At 42.2% G+C, this 19,699-nt stretch overlaps 1 protein-coding gene across 1 annotated transcript in view; it reads left to right on the forward strand.

The window, feature by feature from the left end:
- Nucleotides 1–19,699, forward strand: part of ST13 (ST13 Hsp70 interacting protein) — a 202,530-nt gene that overhangs the window by 115,460 nt on the left and 67,371 nt on the right. The window contains exon 6 of the mRNA XM_077276087.1: nucleotides 14,884–14,968. Within this exon, the coding sequence (XP_077132202.1) occupies nucleotides 14,884–14,968 (85 nt within the window). The remainder of the gene's footprint in view (nucleotides 1–14,883; nucleotides 14,969–19,699) is intronic.

Genomic DNA, 19,699 nt, shown 5'->3' on the forward strand with positions numbered 1-19,699 from the left:
CCCTACAAGTGACACCATTTTGGAAAGTAGACCCCCTAAGGAACTTATCTAGATGTGTGGTGAGCACTTTGACCCACCAAGTGCTTCACAGAAGTTTATAATGCAGAGCCGTAAAAATAAAAAATCATATTTTTTCACAAAAATGATCTTTTTGCCCCCAATTTTTTATTTTCCCAAGGGTAAGAGAAGAAATTGGACCCCAAAAAATGTTGTGCAATTTGTCCTGAGTACGCTGATACCCCATATGTGGGTGTAAACCATTGTTTGGGCGCATGGCAGAGCTTGGAAGGGAAGGAGCGCCATTTGACTTTTCAATGCAAAATTGACTGGAATTGAGATGGGACGCCATGTTGCGTTTGGAGAGCCCCTGATGTGCCTAAACATTGAAACTCCCTACAAGTGACACCATTTTGGAAAGTAGACCCCCTAAGGAACTTATCTAGATGTGTTTTGAGAGCTTTGAACCCCCAAGTGTTTCACTACAGATTATAACGCAGAGCCGTGAAAATAATTTTTTTTTTTTTTCTCAAAAATGATTTTTTAGCCCCCAGTTTTGTATTTTCACAAGGGTAACAGGATAAATTAGACCCCAAAAGTTGTTGTCCAATTTGTCCTGAGTACGCTGATACCCCATATGTCGGGGGGAACCACTGTTTGGGCGCATGACAGAGCTCGGAAGGGAAGGAGCGCCATTTGGAATGCAGCCTTAAATGGATTGGTCTGCAGGCGTCACGTTGCATTTGCAGAGCCCCTGATGTACCCAAACAGTACAAACCCCCCACAAGTGACCCCATATTGGAAACTAGACCTCCCAAGGAACTTATCTAGATGTGTTGTGAGAACTTTGAACCCCCAAGTGTTTCACTACAGTTTATAATGCAGAGCCGTGAAAATAAAACATCTTTTTTTTCCCACAAAAATGATTTTTAGCCCCCCAAATTTTTATTTTCCTAAGGATAACAAGAGAACTTGGACCCCAGAAGTTGTTGTTCAATTTGTCCCGAGTACGCTGATAACACATATGTTGGGGTAAACCCCTTTTTGGGCGCACGGGAGAGCTCGGAAGGGAAGGAGCACTGTTTTACTTTTTCAACGCAGAATTGGCTGGAATTGAGATTGGACGCCATGTCGCGCTTGGAGAGCCCCTGATGTGCCTGGACAGTGGAAACCCCCCAATTCTACCTGAAACCCTAACCCAAACACACCCCTAACCCTAATCCCAACGGTAACCCTAACCACACCCCTAGCCCTGACACACCCATAATTCTAATCCCAACCCTAATCCAAACGTAAATGTAATCCAAACCCTAACCCTAACTTTAGCCCCAAACCTAACTTTAGCCCCAACCCTAACTTTACCTCCAACCCTAACCCTAACCCTACCCCTAACCCTAAACGTAACTGAAATACGTGGCACTGAAATACGTGGCACTGAAATACGTGGCACTGAAATACGTGGCACTGAAATACGTGGCACTGAAATACGTGGCACTGAAATACGTGGCACTGAAATACGTGATACGTGGCACTTAAATACGTGGCACTGAAACACGTGGCACTGAAACACGTGGCACTGAAACACGTGGCACTGAAATACGTGGCACTGAAATACGTGGCACTGAAATACGTGGCACTGAAATACGTGGCACTTAAATAAGTGGCACTGAAATATGTGATATGTGGCACTTAAATACGTGGCACTGAAATACGTGGCACTGAAATATGTGGCACTGAAATACGTGGCACTGAAATACGTGGCACTTAAATAAGTGGCACTGAAATATGTGATATGTGGCACTGAAATACGTGGCACTGAAATACGTGGCACTGAAATACGTGGCACTGAAATACGTGGCACTGAAATACGTGGCACTGAAATACGTGGCACTGAAATACGTGGCACTTAAATACGTGGCACTTAAATACGTGGCACTTAAATAAGTGGCACTGAAATATGTGATATGTGGCACTTAAATACGTGGCACTGAAATACGTGGCACTGAAATACGTGGCACTGAAATACGTGGCACTGAAATACGTGGCACTGAAATGTGATACGTGGCACTTAAATACGTGGCACTGAAACACGTGGCACTGAAACACGTGATACGTGGCACTGAAATACGTGGCACTGAAATACGTGCAACTGAAATACGTGGTACTAAAATATGTGGCACTGAAATACGTGATACGTGGCACTGAAACACGTGGCACTGAAATACGTGATACGTGGCACTGAAATACATGGCACTGAAATACGTGGCACTGAAATACGTGGCACTGAAATACGTGGCACTATGACTGTCAGAAAATGTTCATTAAACGGTTAGGGGTGAGGTTAGGGGTAGAGTTAGGGTTAGGGTTTGGATCCCTTTATCACCTTGATGGTGGTGGGTGGCTTTTCAGTGTGTTTTCTGTTTTTTTCGATAAAAATGCATGCGTTTTTAACGCAAACAAACGCATGTGCTTAAAAGCGCAAGAAAATACTGCAGGTTGTATTTCTGAAAATGAACGCATGCAGAAAAAACCCGCATGCGTTTGAAAACGCGACCAAACGCGTACAAAAAAACCGCATGCGTTTTCAATGTTAAATATAGGGAAAAAACGCATGCGTTTTTTTGTGCAAAAAACGCTGCAGACAAAAACGCAAGTGTGAAACCAGCGACGCTTTTTATAGCAAAAAAGTTTTTGCGTCTCCACATTTTGAGACCTATAATTTTTCCACATTTGCTCCACAGAGTCATGTGAGGTCTTGTTTTTTGCGGGACGAGTTGACGTTTTTATTGGTAACATTTTCGGACACGTGACCGTTTTTGATCGCTTTTTATTCCGATTTTTGTGAGGCAGAATGACCAAAAACCTGCTATTCATGAATTTCTTTTGGGAGAGGCGTTTATACCGTTCCGGGTTTGGTAAAATTGATAAAGCAGTTTTATTCGTCGGGTCAGTATGATTACAGCGATATCTCATTTATATCATTTTTTTTATGTTTTGGCGCTTTTATACGATAAAAACTATTTTATAGAAAAAATAATTATTTTGGTATCGCTTTATTCTCAGGACTATAACTTTTTTATTTTTTTGCTGATGATGCTGTATGGCGGCTTGTTTTTTGCGGGACAAGATGACGTTTTCAGCGGTACCATGGATATTTATATCAGTCTTTTTGATCGCGTGTTATTCCACTTTTTGTTCGGCGGTATGGTAATAAAGCGTTGTTTTTTGCCTCGTTTTTTTTTTTTTTTTCTTACGGTGTTTACTGAAGGGGTTAACTAGTGTGGCAGTTTTATAGGTTGGGTCGTTACGGACGTGGCGATACTAAATATGTGTACTTTTATTGTTTTTTTTTTTTAATTTAGATAAAGAAATGTATTTATGGGAATAATATTTTTTTTTTTTTTCATTATTTTGGAATATTTTTTTTTATTTTTTTTTACACATTTGGACATTTTTTTTTTTACTTTTTTACTTTGCCCCAGGGGGGGACAATACAGATCGGTGATCTGCCAGTTTGCATAGCACTCTGACAGATCACCGATCTGAGAGAAGTGCAGGCTGCTTCACAGTGCCTGCTCTGAGCAGGCGTCTGTGAAGCCACCTCCCTCCCTGCAGGACCCGGATCCGCGGCCATCTTGGATCCGGGTCTGGAGCAGGCAGGGAGGGAGGTAAGACCCTCGCAGCAACGCGATCACATCGCGTTGCTGCGGGGGGCTCAGGGAAGCCCGCAGGGAGCCCCCTCCCTGCGCGATGCTTCCCTGCACCGCCGGCACATCGCGATCATGTTTGATCGCGGTGTGCCGGGGGTTAATGTGCCGGGGGCGGTCCGTGACCGCTCCTGGCACATAGTGCCGGATGTCAGCTGCGATATGCAGCCGACACCCGGCCGCGATCGGCCGCGCTCCCCCCGTGAGCGCGGCCGATCGGCTATGACGTACTATCCCGTCGGCGGTCATACGGGCCCACCCCACCTCGACGGGATAGTACGTCAAATGTCGGGAAGGGGTTAATAAGATGGGTAGTAGGGGGGTGACAAGGACACTAAACTTCAGGAGGGCAAATTTCCAACGGATGAGAGAGGATCTTGGTGCAATTTACTGGGACAATATCCTGAGACACAAAAATACACAAAGAAAATGGGAGACATTTATTAGCATCCTGGATAGGACCTGTGCACAGTATATACCGTATGGGAATAAACATACTAGAAATAGGAGGAAACCAATATGGCTAAATAGAGCTGTAAGGGGCGCAATAAGGGACAAAAAGAAAGCATTTAGAGAATTAAAGGAAGAAGGTAGTGAGGAGGCATTAAATAAATACAGAAAATTAAATAAATTCTGTAAAAAGCAAATCAAGGCAGCAAAGATTGAGACAGAGAGACTCATTGCCAGAGAGTAAAAATAATCCCAAAATATTCTTTAACTATATAAATAGTAAGAAACTAAAAAATGACAGTGTTGGCCCCCTTAAAAATAGTCTGGGTGAAATGGTGGATGAGGATGAGGAAAAAGCCAATATGCTAAATGACTTTTTTTCATCAGTATTTACAAAAGAAAATCCCATGGCAGACAAAATGACTGGTGATAAAAATTCCCCATTAAATGTCACCTGCTTAACCCAGCAGGAAGTACAGCGGCGTCTAAAAATCACTAAAATTGACAAATCTCCGGGCCCGGATGGGATACACCCCCGAGTACTGCAGGAACTAAGTACAGTCATTGATAGACCATTATTTTTAATCTTTAAAGACTCCATAATAACAGGGTCTGTACCACAGGACTGGCGTATAGCAAATGTGGTGCCAATATTCAAAAAAGGGGCAAAAACTGAACTCTGTAATTATAGGCCAGTAAGCTTAACCTCTACTGTGGGTAAAATCCTGGAGGGCATTCTAAGGGATGCTATGCTGGAGTATCTGAAGAGGAATAACCTCATGACCCAGTATCAGCACGGGTTTACTAGGGACCGTTCATGTCAGACTAATTTGATCAGCTTCTATGAAGAGGTAAGTTCCGGACTGGACCAAGGGAACCCAGTGGACGTAGTATATATGGACTTTTCCAAAGCTTTTGATACGGTGCCACACAAAAGGTTGTTACATAAAATGAGAGTAATGGGGATAGGGGAAAATATGTGTAAGTGGGTTGAAAGCTGGCTCAGGGATCGGAAACAAAGGGTGGTTATTAATGGAGCACACTCGGACTGGGTCACGGTTAGCAGTGGGGTACCACAGGGGTCAGTATTGGGCCCTCTTCTTTTTAACATATTTATTAATGACCTTGTAGGGGGCATTCAGAGTAGAATTTCAATATTTGCAGATGACACTAAACTCTGCAGGGTAATCAATACAGGGGAGGACAATTTTATATTACAGGATGATTTATGTAAACTAGAAGCTTGGGCTGATAAATGGCAAATGAGCTTTAATGGGGATAAATGTAAGGTCATGCACTTGGGTAGAAGTAATAAGATGTATAACTATGTGCTTAATTCTAAAACTCTGGGCAAAACCATCAATGAAAAAGACCTGGGTGTATGGGTGGATGACAAACTCATATTCAGTGGCCAGTGTCAGGCAGCTGCTACAAAGGCAAATAAAATAATGGGATGTATTAAAAGAGGCATAGATGCTCATGAGGAGAACATAATTTTACCTCTATACAAGTCACTAGTTCGACCACACTTAGAATACTGTGCACAGTTCTGGTCTCCGGTGTATAAGAAAGACATAGCTGAACTGGAGCGGGTGCAGAGAAGAGCGACCAAGGTTATTAGAGGACTGGGGGGTCTGCAATACCAAGATAGGTTATTACACTTGGGGCTATTTAGTTTGGAAAAACGAAGACTAAGGGGTGATCTTATTTTAATGTATAAATATATGAGGGGACAGTACAAAGACCTTTCTGGTGATCTTTTTAATCATAGACCTGAGACAGGGACAAGGGGGCATCCTCTACGTCTGTTATTATGCTTAAACCTTCTTTCCTCCAGACGCGGATTCTTTACTGTAAAAGCAGTGAGACTATGGAACTCTCTGCCGTATGATGTTGTAATGAGTGATTCATTAATTAAATTTAAGAGGGGACTGGATACCTTTCTGGAAAAGTATAATGTTACAGGGTATATACACTAGATTCCTTGATAAGGCGTTGATCCAGGGAACTAGTCTGATTGCCGTATGTGGAGTCGGGAAGGAATTTTTTTCCCCATGGTGGAGTTACTCTTTGTTTGCCGCATGGGGTTTTTTTGCCTTCCCCTGGATCAACATGTTAGGGCATGTTAGGTTAGGCTATGGGTTGAACTAGATGGACTTACAGTCTTCCTTCAACCTTAATAACTATGTAACTATGTAACTATGCTGTTGATTTTGTTTTTTCTGCCTCTCAAAGATCGCAGTAAGGCTACTTTCAGACATAGCGCATTTTTGAGCGCTATTTTGCGGGCGCTTTTCAAAAATGCGCAATGTCATTTTCGTCTGCCGGCAAAGTGAATGAGAAATTCACTTTGCCGTTCAGACACACCGCAAAAAAACGCGGCGCTTTTGTCTGCAAACACGCCGGCGTAAAAAGAATTGACATGTCAATTCTTTACGCAGCGGCGTGTCTGCGTATCCCCCTAGGGCCCCATATTAACGTGCACACACAGCGCCTTTGTCCTGGGTGTCGGCGTCTTTGTACGGAGGGGTTGACACCCAGGACCGGACGTGACGTCGGACAGGAAGAGGGAAGCCCCCGCCCCCCAGTGAAGGGGTGTGTGTGTGTGTGTGTGTGTGTGTGTGTGTGTGTGTGTGTGTGTGTGTGTGTGTGTGTGTGTGTAGCGACGCTGCAGCGATAGCGACAGCGATGCCGATCGCTGCAGCGTCGCTGTTTGATCGCTGGAGAGCTGTCACACAGACCGCTCTCCAGCGACCAAGGATGCCGAGGCCCCCGGGTAACCAGAGTAAACATCGGGTTACTAAGCGCAGGGCCGCGCTTAGTAACCCGATGTTTACCCTGGTTACCAGCGTAAAAGTAAAAAAAACAAACAGTACATGCTCACCTGCGCGTCCCCCAGCCTCTGCTTCCTGACACTGACTGAGCTCCGGCCTTAACAGCACAGCGGTGACGTCACCGCTCTGCTTTCACTTTCACTTTAGGGCCGGCGCTCAGTCACTTTGATACGTGGCACTTTGATACGTGGCACGTGGCACTGAAATATGTGGCACTGAAATATGTGGCACGTGGCACTTTGATACGTGGCACTGAAATATGTGGCACGTGGCACTTTGATACGTGGCACGTGGCACTTTGATACGTGGCACTGAAATACGTGGCACTGAAATACGTGATACGTGGCACTTAAATACGTGGCACTTAAATACGTGGCACTTAAATACGTGGCACGTGGCACTGAAATACGTGGCACGTGGCACTGAAATACGTGGCACGTGGCACTGAAATACGTGGCACGTGGCACTGAAATACGTGGCACGTGGCACTGAAATACGTGGCACGTGGCACTGAAATACGTGGCACGTGGCACTGAAATACGTGGCACTTAAATACGTGGCACTTAAATACGTGGCACTTAAATACGTGGCACTTAAATACGTGGCACTTAAATACGTGGCACTTAAATACGTGGCACTTAAATACGTGGCACTTAAATACGTGGCACTTAAATACGTGGCACTTAAATACGTGGCACTTAAATACGTGGCACTTAAATACGTGGCACTTAAATACGTGGCACTTAAATACGTGGCACTTAGGCTATGTTCACATTTGCGTTGTGCGCCGCATGCGTCCTTTTTTTGATTGATTTTGGACGCAGCAAAAATGCAACTTGCTGCGGCCGGATGCGTGCGCTGCAGTGACGCATGCGGCCGGCGCAAAACGCAAGTGCGACGCATGTCCATGCGCCCCCATGTTAAATATAGGGGCGCATGACGCATGCGGCGCCCGACGCTGCGGCGCAGACCGCAAATGTGAACGTAGACTTAAATAGCTGGATAGAGCTGGATCCGCGGGCTGTGATCTGGCCTACGCTCAGCACTCTGCGGAGCGCTGTCATTCAAAACACGTCCACTCATTTTGGTGTTTAGTCCCAAAATGGAGGATGGAAGAAGAAAAGGGTTGGACAAGGAAATGACATCATTTCTTTTTTTTTTCCCCCACTGCAGTTAAAGCTTTATTTGTGTCAAACACAGACAATCTGCAGAGAAAACTGCATAAAAAACCGCACTAAAAACCGCATCAAAAACGCACCAAAAACGCACCTGCGTTTTCTGCCAAGAGCTGCGGTTTTTGTCCTGAAAAAAAAGGATTGAAATCAGGATCGTGTGAACATACCCTTACCGTACAGGGTTACGAGGGGGGGCGTCTGACTGACGCCTGCCCTAGTAACCTGGGGTTAGTGACAGTGGGGTTAGTAAACCCCAGCTGATGTCTGTTCCGCTTGCTGAGGCGTCTTTGGCTCAAGGCCATTGCAGCTGGCAGAATCGACATGATGTTAACTCCAGTGTGTATTGTATTCTGAGTCATAAAGACAGGAAATGACCTCAATGACTCTTTTTTTTTTTCCCCTTTTTTTTTTTTTTTTCAAACAAACTTTATTTTCAGTACACAATGCTGAAAAAAACGCAGCTGCAAAAAACGCAGCAAAAAACGCTGTGTGTGAAAGCAGCTGCGTTTTTTGCCTGCGTAAAAAAACGCAGGTAAAGCAGCAGCAAAATACGCGCGCGTAAAAATACGCAGCAAATATGCTGTGTGTGAAAGTAGCCTAAGGCTCGGCTCAGTTATACTTCTCTATGCTGAGCGCTTACACCAGGGTTTCTGTGTAAATCTCTGAAATATGTGATTCAGACGGAACCCCCAATGGAAGATTCCCTATAATGAGTCAGTTGGAGGCACTGTGGCCGCCCTCTGGCCGCCTATGATCTGATGGTGCCAGTCTTTAGACGTGCATAACGCACGGTCCACCAGAGTTTTGTGCACTTCTGAAAAGGATACCACTGAACAGATGCCAGAGTAACTCTGCTGCCTCGTTATAGTGAGTGCTTCCCTCAGGGGTTTCATCTGAATCACATCACTCAGCGATTTAGATGGAAACCCGATGTAAGTGCTCAGTGTAGAGTGTTGGATAAATGTGATCCCAAATATTAGGTAAAATGTTCACAACAAAAGCTTCAACTCAATCCCACCAAAAATTCTTCCTCAGGTCTGTCATCTGTTAACAAAAATACAGAGGGTTTCCACGTTACTGGTAGCAAAAAGGCTCTGCAAAAGTGCTATAGCTCCTCACCCCACAAAAGAAATTCAGCAAATTTTGCACTCCCAAATCCAAATGCCCCCTCCCTTTTTGCCTTACTCAATGTATAGTCAATGGGTGCAGAAACGCTGTGTTTCTGCACAAAGAATTGACATGCTGTGGGAAAAAAAACACAGCGAATCCGCACGGATTTTTCCGCAGCATGTACACTGCAATTCTCAAATTCCCATTGACTATCATTGTTACTGTACTACACTGCAGATTTGATGCAATTCCTCTCATCAAAATCCATATCTCCAAAATAACAATATCTGAGTTTAGGGAATATTATAACTGTGTGAACATGTAGTCCCTTAAAATACTTTTTATTAAATATATCTTAAAAATTCAAAAATCCCAGTGACATATAGCAAAAAACAGGATCAAAAAGGTGCACCTATCCTCACACTATCCCTACACTTTGCTGCTCTCCCTACCTAACAGTGGAGGTTGGCACCCTGATAGAGTCGATTATGGCGCCCCCACTCAACAGCGGCTATCCACTGCTCACCCTATCAACCACCTATAACACTACAGGTGGGAAAACAATGAATTTATAAAGAGATGAAATATAGTGTGGAGAGAACAGCAACAAAAAATAGGTGCACAAAAAAAAAAAGAAAGAAAAAAAAAAAAATGTCCCTAATATTGTCCAGAGTATTTTGATATATATAGGACAAATAATGACAAGGGGAATAGTAGTCCAATATACAATGGTTCAAGAAAAAAATATTGATATATATAAACCAAAACTATACGTGGACAACCTATCTCAGCCATAGGTAGGATAGGCCCAATATGAGCCTCAGTAACATAGTTAGTACAATCCTTTAACCCTATGGTATATGGCCTAAGGCTGTCAACCACAGACAATAGATGATTAGCAATAGCAGATGGCCAGTAATGTACAGTCTGATATCAATATGAAGCTATAACGGACAGCAAGCAGAGGATCATATCCTCAGATTGAAAAAACTTAGCTTCCCAGCTTCTCAATAGTCGCCTCGACTCGAGATCTGCTGAACATCACAGCACCTGCATCTCTGGAGTAATGGTTCCTATTCTGACTGCCTCCTGATGAACCGTAGTTCGGGGAAACGCGTCGAGGCGACTATTGAGAAGCTGGGAAGCTAAGTTTTTTCAATCTGAGGATATGATCCTCTGCTTGCTGTCCGTTATAGCTTCATATTGATATCAGACTGTACATTACTGGCCATCTGCTATTGCTAATCATCTATTGTCTGTGGTTGACAGCCTTAGGCCATATACCATAGGGTTAAAGGATTGTACTAACTATGTTACTGAGGCTCATATTGGGCCTATCCTACCTATGGCTGAGATAGGTTGTCCACGTACAGTTTTGGTTTATATATATATCAATATTTTTTTCTTGAACCATTATATATTGGACTACTATTCCCCTTGTCATTATTTGTCCTATATATATCAAAATACTCTGGACAATATTAGGGACATTTTTTTTTTTTTTTCTTTTTTTTTTTTGTGCACCTATTTTTTGTTGCTGTTCTCTCCACACTATATTTCATCTCTTTATAAATTCATTGTTTTCCCACCTGTAGTGTTATAGGTGGTTGATGGGGTGAGCAGTGGATAGCCGCCGTTGAGTGGGGGCGCCATAATCGACTCTATCAGGGTGCCAACCTCCACTGTTAGGTAGGGAGAGCAGCAAAGTGTAGGGATAGTGTGAGGATAGGTGCACCTTTTTGATCCTGTTTTTTGCTATATGTCACTGGGATTTTTGAATTTTTAAGATATATTTAATAAAAAGTATTTTAAGGGACTACATGTTCACACACACTCATCAAAATCCGCAACGTGTGCACATAGCCTAACAGTAAAATCTGGTGCTCCTTGCTTTCTGAGTTTTAGGTTTTAGGCTGGAGTCACACTTAACTTATAAAAAATCGGTCCGATTCTCTCTCCCGAGAATCGCACAAATTTTCTCCGTATGGTGATCCGTATGTAATCCGTTTGCAATGCAAGGATGCGATTTCCTCGTATCTAAGTATCCGTACGACATCCTTATGGCTTTACATTTCTCACTGCTGTTCCTCATTGAATTTAATGGCTCAATGTGCTGAAATGAGGAAAATGTGTGCTTATTTCTAGCAAGTCACACTGATGGTCCGTGTGGTGTGGATTTTTTTTTTTTTTTTTTTTGCACCAATAGACTTGCATTGGTGGGACTCAGCTGATATATATGCGTAAAATTGCAGCATGGTGCAAGTTCACTAGCAAGCTGAATACGCCCGAGAAAAAAACGGTGATATGAGTTTCCCCATAGATTAATACTGGTCCGAGCGCTATGTGATTTTTTATTTTTTTGTTTTATAGCATAGCACTCGTCCGTATTATACGGTAGTGTGACTGTGGCCTTACACTGTTCCAATGTGACATGGCACACTCAAACCTGTCCAGAAAAATCTGGACTCCAATATGGCACTTCTTCCCTTCTGAGCTTTGCACTGTGCATCAAAAGTAGTTTTCAACCACGTGAGGTAATGTTGTACTCGGGAGAAATTGCACTACAAATTCTGGGGTTCATTTTCCCCTGTTAACCTTGTGAAAATAAAAAAAATTGGGGCTAAAAATATTTTTGTGGGAAAAAAAGTGTTTTGTTTTTTTTCCCCTCAGCTCAACGTTCTAAACTTCTGTGAAGCACATGGTGGTTTAAGGTGCTCACCGCACATCTAAAGTACATTCCCTGAGAAGTCTAGTTTCCAAAATGGGGTCACTTGTTGGGTGTTTTCACTGTTTAGGCACATCAGGGGCTCCCCAAACGAGATATGGCGTCTGCTAATGATTCCAGCAAATTTTGCATTCAAAAAGTCAAATGGCGCTCCTTCTCTTCAGAGCCCTGCCATGCACCAAAACAGTAGTTTTCCTCAACATATTGGGTATCTGTGTACTCAAGAAATTGCTCAACATATTTTGGGGTCCATTTTGTCCTGTTACATTTGCAAAAAAAAAAACAATTTTATCTAAAGTAAAAAAATGTTTTTCCTTCCACATTCCATTAATTCCTTTGAAGCACATGAAGGGTTAATAAACTTCTTGACTGGTTTTGAGCAACTTAAGAGGAGCAGTTTTTAGACTGTTGTCACTTTTGGGTATTTTCTGTCATATAGGCCCCTCAAAGTCACTTCAAATGTGATGTGGTCCCACTAAAGAAAAAAAAAATGGTTTTGCAAATTTTGTTTGAAAACTTAGAAATCACTGGTCAACTTTTAACCCTTACAACTTTACTAATAAAATTGTTTAAAAAATTGTGCTGATGTAAAGTAGACATGTGATAAATGTTGTTTATTAACTGCTTTGTTTAACATGACTCTGATTTAAGGGCATAAAAATGAAAAGTTTGAAAATTTTCCAACTTTTTGCCAAATTTCCGATATTTTCACAACTAAAAGCAAGTCATATCGAAACATTTTTGTGAAAGTATGAAGTAAATTATGTCACAAGAAAACAGTCTCAGAATCGATGGGATCCGTTAAGGGCCATATTTGCACGTGACCGCTCACGCAGGAAGAAGGTGCTGCGCTGGGACAGAGATGAGCCATGCATACAGGATGGGAGGAGGGGGGGGGTGAGATGAGCCATGCATACAGGAGGGGGGGAGATGAGCCATGCATACAGGATGGGAGGAGGGGGGGGGAGATGAGCCATGCATACAGGATGGGAGGAGGGGGGGTGAGATGAGCCATGCATACAGGATGGGAGGAGGGGGGGTGAGATGAGCCATGCATACAGGATGGGAGGAGGGGGGGTGAGATGAGCCATGCATACAGGATGGGAGGAGGGGGGTGAGATGAGCCATGCACACAGGATGGGAGGGGGAGATGAGCCATGCATACAGGAGGGGAGGGGGAGATGAGCCATGCATACAAGATGGGAGGGGGGGCATTATACAGTATGTAGCATCATGTGTGGCCATTATACAGTATGGAGCATCATGCGGGGTCATTATACAGTATGAGCATCATGCGGGGTCATTATACAGTATTGAGCATCATGCGGGGTCATTATACAGTATTGAGCATCATGCGGGGTCATTATACAGTATTGAGCATCATGAGAACCTACAATATGGTCACCATAGCTACTTGGGACCATACCCCTAAAGCTATATACATAAGACCAAAAAAGTTCCCAATTGGGTCTGGGCAAGATCACCAATGTAAGGGTTAATCATATAGAAAAATAACCACCAATCATATGTAAATGCCCAGAAATACCAATAAGGAGAAAAAAACGGGGTATTAATCAAAATATATAAATTTATTGCACATATAAAGATATACAGACAAAAAGGTACATAAGGTAGAAAGACAGCTAAAGAATCTCGGCAATGTGAAGATGGATAAGTGCCAACCAGAGAAAATAAGAGCATTAATACCCCGTTTTTTTTCTCCTTATTGGTATTTCTGGGCATTTACATGTGATTGGTGGTTATTTTTCTATATGATTAACCCTTACATTGGTGATCTTGCCCAGACCCAATTGGGGACTTTTTTGGTCTTAAGTATTGAGCATCATGTGTGGCCATTATACAGTATGGAGCATCGTGTGTGGCCATTATACAGTGTGGAGCATCATGTGGCCATTATACAGTATGGAGCACTGTGTGGCCATTATACTGTACGCAGCATCATGTGGGGTCATTATACAGTATTGAGCATTGTGGGGTCGTTATACAGTATGGAGCACAGTGTGGCCATATTTTTTTTTTTTTTATATAATTGTTTATGAAACAGTGTGATCAGCAGTACTAAATGAGTGTGGTTGGGGCGTGGATATGGGTGTGACTAGTTGTGAAATGGCTGTGGTCAGAGGCATGGCCTAAAATTTGCCGCGGCGCGCTCTGCGCCACGGCAAACTTTGTCCCTCTTTCCCTTCTTCAAAAGTTGGGAGGTATGATACCGCATTTGCCAGATCGCAGCAAGTGCCGCAAATCCCATAGGGAATGAATGAGGCCGAACGCAGTGTTGCCATAAGTGATCCGTTATGCGGCAGATGCGGAAAAACTGCCGGATCTGCAAAAGGCTACTTTCACATCAGCGATTTTTGACAAAGTCACTGCCGATAGTGTCATACTCGCCAAAGGGGGAGGCAGCACTAAAAGTGCCTAGGGCAGCATAAACTCTAAATACGGCCCTGGATCCGTTGAAGCGTTCCAGTATTATAACCAAATGAAGTTACAGTGGTCATAATTGTAAAATTTGGCCTGGTCAGGAAGGTGGCTTTTGATGAAGGGGTTAAACTAAGCCATCACTGCCCTTCTGCTTCTGGGCTACCAACCTCTGTGCAGGAGCAGGTGCTGTGTAATCCTATGGCGCTTGCTCCGTCACGAAGGATGGTAACCTTGCAATAGTGTAGTGTATCCCACAGCTTTCTCTTCGGGCGGTCCGTTCTGCTATGATCAGTAACAATCGCTAACTGTGTGATTATACTGCTGATTCTTGCACTATAATCTTTTTTAATTGTTTTCTTATGTAAAGTTTAGGTATGCAATACTCTTGATTTCCTTGTGCTTATTAATCTACCATATTTCTTTATTTTTTTTTTTGTCTCCAGGTGATCTGCAGAATGCTGTTGACTTATTTACAGAAGCCATTAAACTGAACCCACGGATTGCTATTTTGTATGCGAAACGTGCAAGGTGAGGATAAATATGTACATTTCAAAATGATTCCAGTACCTAGCTATGTATACAGGCAGTCCCCTGGGTTACAGACTAGATGGCTTCCATAGGTTTGTATATACCCCCCCCCCCCAAATAACGAATACTCGCTTCATCGCCAACTATTCCCTGCTGCTTGCTGCCCGCCATCTTGTCCTTCTTTTTGCCATAGCACAGCGCATGTCTGGCCTATTCACTTGTAGGCCAGAACTTTCAGCTGCGTCTAGGCCTTGGATATCACTGCCCATCATAAGTTTGCGGCACAAATATTGTCATTGCCTTACAATATGTGGTGATCTCTGAGGCCTCGTCTTCAAAAAATCATAACTTTTTATTTTTCAGGTGCTTCAGCCGTATGGGGACTTGTTTTTTGAGTTGTAGTTTTGAATGACTCCCTAAATTTTACTATAAGATGTACTGAAAAATAGAAAAAAAATATTTAAATGAGATGAATTGGTGGGGAAAAAATGCAATTCCAACATTTTTTTCTGTATTCTCTGCATGGTGAAAAAAAGACGTGAACATTATTATTATTAACAATATATATATTTATTTAAAAAAAAAATAATTTGTGAAAATTTAAATTTGGGCTATCGCTACATTTTTAATAGGAAAAAATAATTTTTGATCTAGTTCATTCCACTTTGTGTCACTGAATACAAAACATTTCTTAAATAGTGATGAGAGACCTTGCCCAGATAACCTCTTAGCCCAGCACACTCGGTAGTTATCTGACCATCTAGTAGTGCTGGTAAATTATGTTTGAGTCCCTGCGGCTGCATGATTGCCTGTTTGTTAGGGAATCCCCACATGTGTTCAGGCTAACAGCCATGAATCATGCAGCTGCGGAGACTCGAACATAATATGCTAACACTATGCTCCGATCTGAGCACGTTCGCTTGTCACTACTCCTAAACATAAATTTTGGGAAAAAATTAGACATCTAGAAAAACAATACCAGAATAAAGTACACCTTTGGGAAATGCCAATTGTTAACCATTTAGTGTGGTACGGCCCTGTTATAATTTCAGACTTATTAAAGTTTAGAAATCACACATTTTTACACTTTATTTTTTCTGTAAATTTCATTTTTTTGTTTAATAAAGTCAAACCAATGATAGATGCCAGATTTGAATGATGTAGCATAAAACCTGGTGTTTGATCTCTATAGTACTGATGATAAAAGATCTACACGATATAGACCTATGTCCAAGGGTGCTTTCACACTGCTTTTTGGCACCTGTTGGTTGGTCCCATCGGGGCTTACGTTCGAAACCCCCGCAAAACTGGATTCGAGAATATGCACCGACGGGGCCATAGGTTATAATGGTGCTGACAAAGTAAACCAGCACTCTGCCGTTAATCATTTTTGAGCGTGTACGCCTACTGGAAGTGGACACTGATGTAGTGGACCGTCTGGGTGTCAGTCTGCAGTAGGCGTACACGCCAGAAAATCTTATGACCCCATAAGCCCCGACGAGACCATCAAACGATGTGTGATAAGTCTGGACTCTGCACATGTAATTGTGGTATAATTGTGCGTGGGTAAATCTTTCAGACTCTAACATAAATGTGTATTCGTTTTTTTTGTGTGTTTTGGGGGGGTTTAACAAAAAAAAAAAAAAAAGTTTGCATGGAATGTTGCATGAAGGTGCCTGCCTATATAAAGTGCTGACTAGAATTTTGACAATGTTCTGGGTGTTTACATTCAAAAGATACATATGAGGCTGAACAGCGATGACGAGCATAGTGTTTTTTTGGGGACAGGTGGGGGGGTGAGTTTAGTGGTGAAAATAAAAAATTTGAAATTTAGTATTTTTGCTTGTCTCCATTTTCAAGAATGAACCCTTTGAGTTTTTGCTCGTTGGAGCTGTATGAGGGTTGATTTTTTTTTTTTTTTTTTTTTTTTTTATAATATATATAACCCTTCGCCGATGTTTTTATCAATACTGTTTTGAAGCACAAGCAATACTTGGATCTCCCCTTATTGGCTTTTTCGCATTATTGCGGGAGCCAAAAAATGTTTTTCTAGTCTGTTTTTTTTTCTCGTTACACAATTTACTGATTTTAGATTTTGATAGAACAGCTTTTTAGGCATGTAGCGATACAATGAGTATTTTTTTTCTGTTTCAATTTTTTGAGTGGTGGTTGATTCGAACTCTCATATTCTTATTCTGTTGATTTTTTTTTATTTTTTTTTCCCTTATTTATTTTTTTTACTTTTACCGTACATGTTGGTCCCATTAAAGAACTTAAACCTGCAGCAATGCCACAGTATTGATCTACATTGCAAAAATCAGTCTCCTATGAACATCAGCTTCGGACTGACTTTTACAGGAGTACTGTCATTACAGCCCCGGGTTCTTCAGCAGACCTCGGTTGTCATGGCAGCACAACAGCGCTCCCCCTGGACATGGGCTGTAAATGCCACTGTCACAAATTGACAGCGGCGTTCAACAACAAGTAAACTGCCACGGGCGAAGCTTCTTTCTGTGTGGTTGTTGGAGGAAGATGGTGGGTGAATAATACAGCCATTATGTGCCAGCATAGATGCAGGCTCTGTTACTGAACCGCATCCAAGTCAGGTAGCCAGTGTATGACGTTACTGTACATCATATGTTGGTAAGGGGTTACTGGCAATATTTTAACTTATAAATTAAGTTGATGCATCATATGAACAAAAAATTGTAGTTTCTCCTAGCGATTATGTGGGTTACTTCTGTGTGCCGTCTTCTTTTTTTCGCAGAGCCATTGACTCATGTTGGCAAGTTTGACCCAACACAGATCAAAGTAGGAAGTGTCTCTGGGTTTTCTGTTGATAATCAGCACTGAAAAAAATGTGAAAAGGCACATTGATTGTAATGGGTCTGTGAGCCATAAGGGGCAGCACACGGTAGTGCGTGAAAATGACCTTAGACCCAGCAGGCTAACTGTCGATGTAGGTCTCCGCATACCTTTTAGCACTTCTAAAAAAAAAAATATCAATGTCCAATTCAGCAAATATTTGCAATATGCCGTACAAGCACATCATGTGCCAGTAAGCAGCTGCTCACCACTTGTGCAAGTTGTCCCATCCTCATCTTCCCCTGTTTAGCGGTTTCTTACAAATGCTATCACTGCGAACTTGCAAACTTGATCGGCCACAATCATTTTCTCTAAAAGGCAGACCTAGGATAAAGCGCAGAAAATACCATGGTTCAAACTTTTCCCACCATGGCCAAGTGTGACGAAGGAGTTGGGCTACGTGCCCATATTCAGGAATAGTAGCGTTTTGGGTGCAGTGTATTTTTGAAGCGTTCTAATAAACGCATGTGTTCAATTTACTATGTGGATTTATCGCATCTAATGACAGTCTATTGGCAGCGGAGACTACAGTTGACATGCTGTGGCTCGTAAACCCGCAACGCGGATGAGTTTAGGCAACGTCATATAGAAGCACAGTAGTGGGCATGGGGTGTGTGTGTGTGTGTGTGTGTATATATATATTGGACAAAATAATGGAAACACCTAACGTTTTGGCATCATAATCTTCAAACATGTTATATACATGCAAACCGTGACATGGTAATGTTTTCTAGTTAATTATTTGTGATATGTGTATGTAAATTAACTGTTTGTTTTGCTGAATTGTAAGAACATTGATGAGAACCTGATACCAATGGCAGACCTCTCAGATTTTCAAAGACGCCAAATTGTTGGTGCTCGTATGGCAGGCGCTAGTGTAACAGAAAGTGCCCGAATGCTTGGAGTGTCAGGAAGTACTGTCTCCAAAGTAATGACTGCGTTTGAAAGAGAAGGAAAAACGTCCGCAGCAAAGCACAGGTCCTGCCGAAAGTCATAGTTGACTGAGAGAGACCGTCGGACTCTAAAGTGAATTGTGAGAGAGTCTCGCAAGACCACGGCTCCGAAAATCACTGCTGAGCTCAATGAACACCTACAGAACCCAGTTTCCACGAAAACTGTTCATCGGGAGGGTTTCCAAGCGTTTAGAGTGGTGTAGAAACCTCCAGAATTGGTCCCCCGATCATTGGAAACGTGATATTCTCAGACGGATCATCGTTTACCCTATTTCCGACCTCCGGCCGAGTGTACGTTTGGAGACAGCCGAAAGAAGCATTCCATCCAGACTGCCTTCTCCCAACCGTAAAACATGGCGGAGGGGAACGACATCTTTCAGGATGATAATGCACCAATTCATACAGCTAGAATCGTTAAAGCATGGCACGAGGAACATTCTAATGAAGTTGAGCATCTCATCTGGCCCCCTCTATCCCCAGACCTCAACATTATTGAGCATTTATGGTCGATTTTAGAGATTCAAGTTAGACTGGAGGGTGTTTTAACTGCAGAATAGGCTAAAATTCCTTTGGAAACAATTCACACCTTGTATGAATCCATACCTCGGAGAATTGAGGCTGTAATCGGCGCAAAAGGTGGACCTTCACCATATTAAACTAACTTTTGTGTTTAAGTTTCCAATTATATATATATATATATATATATATATATATATATATATATATATATATATATATATATATATATATATATTTATTATTATTATTATTATTATTATTATTATTATTATTATTATTATTTTTTTTTTTTTTTCATAATATAAATTCTATAGCGCCAACATATTCTGCAGCACTTTACATTTCAGAGGGGACTTGCACAGACAATAGACATTACAGCCTAACATTAAAAACA

This window comes from Ranitomeya variabilis, chromosome 8 (assembly GCF_051348905.1).
Source record: "Ranitomeya variabilis isolate aRanVar5 chromosome 8, aRanVar5.hap1, whole genome shotgun sequence".
NCBI classification, from domain to species: Eukaryota; Metazoa; Chordata; class Amphibia; order Anura; family Dendrobatidae; genus Ranitomeya; species Ranitomeya variabilis.